This window comes from Amborella trichopoda, chromosome 6, assembly GCF_054954075.1.
Source record: "Amborella trichopoda isolate Santa Cruz 75 chromosome 6, AtrichopodaSantaCruz75HAP2 v2.0, whole genome shotgun sequence".
NCBI classification, from domain to species: domain Eukaryota; kingdom Viridiplantae; phylum Streptophyta; class Magnoliopsida; order Amborellales; family Amborellaceae; genus Amborella; species Amborella trichopoda.
Window position 1 is genome coordinate 45289561 of NC_142341.1, and position 8645 is coordinate 45298205.

The window sequence follows — 8645 nt, forward strand, 5'->3', positions numbered from 1 at the left end:
ATATGGCATTGGGAGATAATGAAGTTCCCTCATTTGAAATTCAAAAACAAAAAGTTCCTCTCGCTAATGTGATCGTTGAAGAAAGCGTCATCTCCCACAACTCACAAAATTAGGCCCTATGCTTCCAAAACACCATCAAACATTCTTTTTCTTTGATTCCAAACCCCTCTCTGTGTGTCTCTCTCTCTCTCTTTTGTGCTCCTGCAGGGGTATACTGTTCATTTACTCCATTAATTAAAACTCAATCTAGCAGTAGTTTTTAGTACTCCAAATTTTGGGGGTATAATTTCTTCAGCCCATAAATTAACCTCAAAAAAGAAAAAAAAAATCCAAATCTCTCTCTTTATGTATTTATAAAGATTATGTGTCACTTTAATAGTGACGTTCAATTCTTGGAGCGTGAGATCTAAGTATTAAAAAACTCAAAAATCCCAAATTTTTTCCTTTTGATAAAAATCATCTATAGATTATTAGACAGCTACTCAAATTTGAGATCGACAAAAATCTCCCAAAGAAGTCTTTTGCCTGAGGGAGTAAATATATAATATGCTCCCACTGGATTGTGTCAAGGGTACTCTATGTATATTATGGAAACAGTTTATATAAGGATGCTAGAACTAAGGATGCCCCTCAAAAATCCATCGGAAAAGATAGTTTTAATGTTGAAAAACTCTTTGATTGATCATCTCGACATTCATATGTATGACGATAAAAAATAAAAAGATTTTAAGTATAAAAAATAGTACATTTTACAACATATTATCTGCACGGTCCATTTTCAAGATTTTCATATATTTATAGATCTACTTGATTTTAACCATTTTTAAATTTAAAATTTAAAATTTTATAATTAGATATAAAAATAGATTTTGAGATAATCTTAATAACATTTTACATCAAAATTATATACCATGATAAAATTTGAAGGGCACCATACCTCTACACCTACGGAGGCGTCCGTACGGAAACTGCACCTATATATTATATATAGAGTAAAACCTATGCCGATATAGCCATCTAGCTAGCCACATATTCCATCTTTTATCGCGTGTGTAAGGTTGACATATTAAAATGCAAAACAAAGGTGGATTTCTAAAATCTTTAAAAAATAATGTTTTGATGTTGGAAAAATATTGAATTGATCGTGTGTATAGCTATGGAAAAAAAAAGAGATTTTAGGTCCTAAAAGATAGTACATCTTACAACATATTATTTAGATCACTCATTTTCAATATTTTCATTATATATATATAGATTTAATTTGAACATTTTTTGGAATTTGAAATTTTATAAAAAAATTTGAGATTGTATACAATGAGACCCTGTACCTTTGATACAATGAGGTCACAATTACTTACAACCACCCGATGTGAAATCTAATAGCTTGGATCTATCACAAAGTTCAAAAAAAAAAAAAAATTGAAATTTGAGCTTGGTCAATGAAATAAATGTAGCCATCTAATTTCACATCCAATGGTCAAAATTATTAGGGACCACCTTGTACCAAAGATAAATCGTCTCATTGTATACTCTTGCAAAAACTTTTATAACAATTGATTAGGACCTAAAAAAAGGTTGTTTTGAGAAAAAAATGGATTTTAAGTTTTGAAAATAGTGCATCTTGCAACATATATTTGGACAGTCAATTTCAAGGTTTTCAAGTTTTCATAGATCTAGTGGATCTATTCTATTTTTAAAGATTTAAATTTTATAATTAAAAATAAAAATATCTTTTAAAACTATCAAAAATTTAAATTTTATAATTAAAAATAAAAAAATCTTTTAAAGCTGTCACATAAATTTTCAGTATTGAAATCGCATTTGATTGTTTAGTGCCTCAGCTCGATATAAACGTATTCCGATTCAAACACCACATGAATTTCATGTGTGACTTTACTTCCAAAAGTGAATCTGTCTTTCTGTTTTGCTTGTAGAGAGAGAAGAAGATTGCTCACGGCCGCTAATCTCTCTGACTTACGTGAGGATCTAGAGAGAGAAAGAGAGGGAAATATAATAAGCATCCACTTGTTATACGCCAACGCATATGCCCACCGACGACCTTCTCAAAACACCACAACTCTCACTCACCCTTCCCTCTCTTTCTCTCTCTAACCATCTCAAGTATCTTTCTCTCTCTAGTCTCTCTCTCTCTCTCTCTAACTATCTCAAACCTTCCGGTTTATACTTATTGAATTGTTAGTGCTTCTGGAGATCCAGAGAACAGGTCTCAGGGAACTAGGGATTGCTCACATTTCCGGAGAATTTCTTCCGAGAATTCTATTGTGCTGAAAATTTGGGGTTTTGGAGAATTGACGCTTTCTACTGCTTTGAGGAGATCTTTTTTGGGGGGGAATGGCGGAATCATCCTCGGATCAAGATGGGGACGATACGGATACGTTTGCAGAGATCGATCCCACCGGTCGATATGGTCGGGTTAGTAATTTCCTTGTTTGAAACTCTTTCTTGAAATTTATTGGGGTCTTTTTTATCTTTTTTTTTTAGTTTAAGTTTTTCAATTTTTTGGATATCTGTTTTATGGATGTTACAATGAAAAAGGTGGAATCGTAGTGAAGTTTGATCTTCTTTCCATACTTTAGATGAATTGGGGTGGTGATTTGGGATAAGTGATTCCGTTCTATTTTAAGTAACAAAAGAATTTGATCTGAAATTTATTATTGGGATCTGAAGTGCCAGAGTTAACATTGATTTGTGTTGAACTTATGTGAATTTGATTGGTTTCCAGAAGAATTGATGTCATTACTGTTTCAGTTGAAGTTTCTATTTTTCTGGGTGAAATTTATTGGGATCTTACAGTGCCAGAGCAGTAATTCAGAAAACGGCTCTAAGCCTGTGCCCATCATTTATGAAAATTCCCCTCGCTCAGGGGCATTTTCCGTGACTTTTCCCTAAAAGTTTTGAGACAAAAAACAAAGTTCCAAAAAGTTAAAACAAAAAAAATCAATATTTGAATTTGATTGGATTGAACTTCGAATTCGAAGTTTCATAAAATTCATTCAAACATCATCCTTTTGTTTTGGATTCAATTTGATCTGGTTATTCGGGAGCTTTTGAGTCATAAATTTCACTCAAGAATGTTCGTATTTAAGATTTTATGTGTTATTGCAACATGTCTTCTTTGGGATCAAGTATACTTCTTCATACTTAGATTTTATTTGTTTTCGATACGTCTTCTTCGGGGGTTCTTCTAGAAGTGGTGATCCGGTTTGGATGTACGGTTATAATCCAAATCTGGATAAAAATTGTATAAAGTACAATTATTCCAAAGTAAAAATGTAGGGCAATGCCCCTAAAACAAAAATTCTATAAGGTAAACTTATTTTGAATATAAAAATGTCTGAAAAAATGCCCGTAAAACAGGATTCCTCGTTTTCCCAGATCCTTGCATGCCTGCCGAGGCACTCGGCGGCTTAGGCCCCTTGGCCGCTTAGGCGCTGCCCAGTGTTTTTTAAGCACCAGCTAGCAGTAAATGAAGTTTAGATTTTTGCCACTTTTTAATATGAATATCATTGGTTATCGAAATAATTGATTTCATTATAGTTTTAGTTATATTCTAATATTTTTTGTGTGAAATTTGTTATTGTGTTTCTTTCAGTATAATGAGGTGTTAGGAAAAGGCGCATTCAAGACAGTGTATGTCTTCTGATCCTTTCACCTTCTGGTTTCTGTTGAATTGTTAGTAGTAATATTTTCTTCTTATAATTCGTTGATTTGCTATTCTTCAGTTATAAAGCATTCGATGAACTAGAAGGAATCGAAGTTGCGTGGAACCAAATAAAGGTGGTTGATGTCCTACGAAATCCAGAGGATCTGGAGCGTCTTTATTCAGAAGTTCACTTGCTGAAAACACTCAAGCATAAGAACATTATCAAGTTTTACAATTCATGGGTTGACACCAAGAATGACAATGTGAACATCATAACTGAGATCTTCACTTCAGGGAATCTTCGACAGTGGGTCACTAACCCCTCTCTCTCTCTCTCTTTCTCTCTCTCTCTCTCTCTCGTATATTTCAATATGAGTCAATTTAGCATTTTCTGGAATGGGGGATGATAATTCAAATGGGTTATTGTCAATTAATACTCGTTACCTCTCATTTTTTTGCTAGGTATCGTAAGAAACATAAGCACGTGGACTTGAGAGCTTTGAAGAATTGGTCAAGGCAGATCTTGAGGGGACTTTTATATTTGCACAGTCATGATCCACCAGTTATTCATCGTGATTTGAAATGTGATAACGTATTTGTTAATGGAAACCAGGGTGAGGTTAAAATTGGGGACCTTGGATTGGCCGCAATCCTGCGCCAGGCTCATGCAGCTCACAGTGTCATTGGTTGGTATCACTTTCTTTTCCCTCTTTTTCTCTTTCTTTGATGGAACTGGAGTACTTGGGTACATTTTTCACTGAGTAGTTCTTTTGGTTAATGATATTAGTCATTTATATAATCAAATTCAGTTTTTTTCTAGGAACTCCGGAGTTCATGGCACCAGAGCTTTACGAAGAAGATTACAATGAACTGGTAGATATATATGCTTTTGGCATGTGTTTGCTGGAATTGGTTACTTTCGAGTACCCATATGGTGAATGTGCCAATGCTGCCCAAATTTACAAGAAAGTTACAGCGGTATGTCTACAAGTGACACTTCTTAATTTCTCAACGTACTTGGTGGTGCTTTTTATGATTCGTGCTTCTGTAATACTTATCTTCTTACAATCCTTATAACTGAACAGAATTGCAGTCTCAATTTCATGTTCTCTACCCTAGAATTGATGTGTAATTAATGCTTGAAAGTTACTGATAATATTTGTCCCCCTTTCTTCAAGGGAATCAAGCCTGCGGCTTTGGCCAAGGTGAAAGATCCTGAAGTCAAACAATTCATAGAGAAATGCATAGCAAATGCTTCAGAGAGGTTGCCTGCCAGAGAGCTTCTAAAGGATCCCTTTCTCCAATGTGATGGAGAGGGTGACAGTGTCGGTCGCTCTTTGCTCCCAAGTTCAAACCCTCAGGGAAACAATTCGAAAGAATCAACCACTGAGCCTGGGCCTAACGGTGACTCATCCAATTTAGTAAACCAGAGATCTACAACTGGGTCTTCTTCCCATTCTGACATGTCACATGCTGGAAACAATGGAAATGGCGGCCCCTCTAGTGACACAGAAGAAGACCCAACTGGGGCAAGTCGGGATTTTACAGTGAAGGGTCAGAGGAAAGATATAAATACAATATTTTTGAGCCTTCGAATAACAGACTCCAAAGGTCTTTATTTTGTTTTCCTTTTGGATTCATTTTCCATGGTCTTGACTGGTTTTGTATTGAGAAACAATACATAATACTTGAAGTATGGCATATGGTACTCCAAAGCAGCATCCACTGTTTATTATAATGGACAGTGGAGATCAATTTTACCTGGGTGAATGCCCTTTTAAATCAACTACAACTGATCTCCACTGCCCACCAGGAGGAATGAATGGTAGATCCTCCTTTGGATTCTTGTGTACCATACCCAATTAGATCTTGGTATACCTTTCTTTTTCTTATTTTTTAATTGAATCCCATCATTTGTGGTCCTAATATCCTATTGTTTTTCTCTTTCAGGTCATGTAAGGAATATTCATTTCCCTTTTGATATTGAGGCAGACACAGCAATCAGTGTGGCGAGCGAAATGGTTACTGAGTTGGATCTCACTGATCAAGATGTCACAACAATTGCTGCCATGATTGACTTGGAAATACAGGCACATGTCCCAGATTGGGTACCTGGAGCATCATTTGATGATACATTAGGTGATGATATAATATCTCCAGGTCTCCATGAGTCAGAAACTACGCATAAAATTTCCCCTATATCAGGTACCTGTGATTCCCCAACCGATGGGCTCATCCTTGAGAGGCTTCCTTCTGGTCGAAAGTATTGGTCTGATTCTCCAAAGTGTTCAAATGGAAGCTCGCCCATTCACCCTGGGCCATCAACCTTAGCTTCTATAGTGGATGGCGACGAAGCTTGTGAACAGATGGAGTTGCAAGGTGACCCACTTCCTCCAATTGGTGTGGCTTCAATAGAGAATCCCTCTTTGGATCAAAGTAACGATAGTCCATCACATATTGAATGTGAGAAGACATTGTCTGATGATGCAGCAGAAGCAATCAAAGAAATATGTATAAGTGATAGTCACGACGAGAATGGTGGAGACATCCTCATGAATCAATCTGTTGATTCTAAATGTGGGATTTCCTCATCTGGGGAAAATGAGTTAGAGGATGTTATTAGAGTTGTTGGGGAGCTTGAGCATTTATTGGAAGACCAGCAAAAAGAGCTTGAAAAATTGAAAAGAAAGCACGAACTGGCCATTGAGCAAATCTTTAAAGGATTGCGACCTGAAGTTCAAGGAAAAGTCCTAGACGAATTCTATTCTAAGCTTTCCAGCTACACAATGCAGAATGAATTGCCATACAGTTTGCAATGCTTGAAATCAGTGGTAGATGATGAATCAACGTCTACAAATTGCTCTTACCCTAGAGAAGTACTTGATGACATTGTCAAACTGGGTCAGCCAGTGAGGAGTGAAGAAGATGTTCAATAAGGCCAAAGATGTGAGACACGATTTTGGATTATATGGATCATTCCTCACATCCAGAGGCATGTGCCCTTACTGGTCGTAGAGTTGGGGGTTTCCTGTTGTAGTTACTTCTCATTGTCATCCTGGGAATGTTATTTACAAGTGTGAGACATACTCTTGCTAGAAGTGTGTGAAACACAGACCTAGTGTAGCTCTTCTAGAGTGAGAAAGAGACTTTGGTGCATTTATCTTCAGATGCAGATTAGATTCTTTTTGGAGGATAGTATAGCTTTTGGTATGGAAAGCATTGCAATTTGGGAGCCGGGTTAACTGAATCAAATTTGTTGGTGAAATTATTTTTCTTGTGAAGACAGAGCAACGATAGGGGATTCTGTTGTCTTGAGTTACCACTGCAATTTGGGAGACAGGATAATTAAAATAAATTTGTTGGTGAGATGATTTGTCTTGTGAAGACAGAGCAACTATAGGTGATTGCATTGTGTAAGTGTGAATTTGTGGAGTTCAAAGGAATAAGGGATGCAGGACCAGTCGAGGAAATGTGACTGTCGTGGGAGGGGCAGTAGTAATGGCTAAGAACGTCTCCCTTTACCCATCATTTGGTCATTTGTTTGTCCAACAATTAATAGATAACTTGGTTTCAGGTTTGAGACTGTTCTATGTGTTATTGTTGTTCTTTAAATTGGCCCATTAAAAATTATGGGATATATAATGTACATATTAAAATATCTGTGTTATATAGAAAGAAAAATTCAGAGCTAAACTGCCATTGTCATTTGCTGATTTTTTGTTGTCAAATATTTGGATTACTAAAAGAAAAGAAAGAAAATTTGATCAGGGCCCATGGAATTATGCAGCATTATTTTATCCATTGTTGTGAATCTTTTTTTCTTTTTCATAACATGAGCTTTTATTCCCGCAATAGCTCAGCGTGTGTGTGCTCATGTTAGCGTGTGCCTGCATGTGTGCATTCAAAGTGGAGCCACCATGTTGATAGTTCAAATATGAAGAAAATTGCAACTCAGATCACAAAATTCCGATATCTTGTGCAGATTTGTTGCTTTTCTGTTTTCCTCTTTTTCTTGAATGGTTGAACACAGTCCGTGCAATCTATATACAAAAATAGATAGTTGGAAATCTATGTCGATTTTGCTCAGGCTTCACAAACTTCATCAGCGGGGGCTACTTTCATAATATCATCCACATGATATCATGTGGTGTTTGTCCTTGTGAGAAGTTTAGAGAGGTGGTGTAAGAGATGAGAATTTTTTTTTTTTTTGGATTCTTTGCTATTTTGGACTCGAAAATGCTTTCTAGGTCTCGTCGCTACGGTGAATCACTTGAGCCCTGATACATTGTCGGTGCCATGGAGCTAGATTAGGAGTGTACAAATAAAATAAGCTGCCTTCCACATGAGCAAAACTCTAAAGGTAACTTCGGTCGTGAAATGCTTGTAGTTGCATGTGTTTGTTTTTCTTATGATGTTGATGAGGTCTGGATTCTCCTCTATATGAATTTATGAGGGACATGCTTGTAATGGAACTATTTTGATTGCTTTATTGCTTCATGATTATGTCATTTTTGTTGGAGAAATTTTTTAATTCTAGGAAAAATCATTTTGGGAAATTTACATATAAGTCTTGTTTTGTTTGTGTTAATCAAAATAATCTCATATATTTCATATTTGACAATTAAGTCCATCTTTTTAGAACATAGAGTGTATTCTAATTTTATCTCATTCTCTATAAATCAGATTAAGCTCAAATTTGGTATGTTCATGATTTTTATCATCATATACTTATAAAATATTAAAAAATAATTTAAAATAAATAAAATTATAAAACCATTCCTTACTATTCAAGGGTAGTTTGGTATTTTTGTTTATTTTAAATTGTTATTAAAATATTTTTTATAGGTGTATGATGATGAGACATGTGTACGTACCAAATTTGAGTTTAATCTCGTCTATAAAAAGAAATAAAATTAAAATGCACTTTATGTTCTAAAAAATAAGACTTCATTGTAAAATATGAAGTATATTAGATTATTGT

The 8645-nt window shown here is 35.4% G+C and overlaps 1 protein-coding gene across 1 annotated transcript; it reads left to right on the forward strand.

Annotated features, from left to right (window-relative positions):
- Window positions 1-2207: 2207 nt before the first annotated feature.
- Window positions 2208-7357, forward strand: LOC18442094 (putative serine/threonine-protein kinase WNK3). The gene is made up of 7 exons (XM_006852317.4): window positions 2208-2433; window positions 3614-3651; window positions 3744-3971; window positions 4127-4350; window positions 4485-4642; window positions 4843-5275; window positions 5615-7357. Exons 1-7 carry the CDS (start codon window positions 2353-2355, stop codon window positions 6598-6600), a joined length of 2148 nt encoding a protein of 715 aa, XP_006852379.1. The 5' UTR covers window positions 2208-2352; the 3' UTR covers window positions 6601-7357.
- The last annotated feature ends 1288 nt before the right edge of the window (window positions 7358-8645 follow it).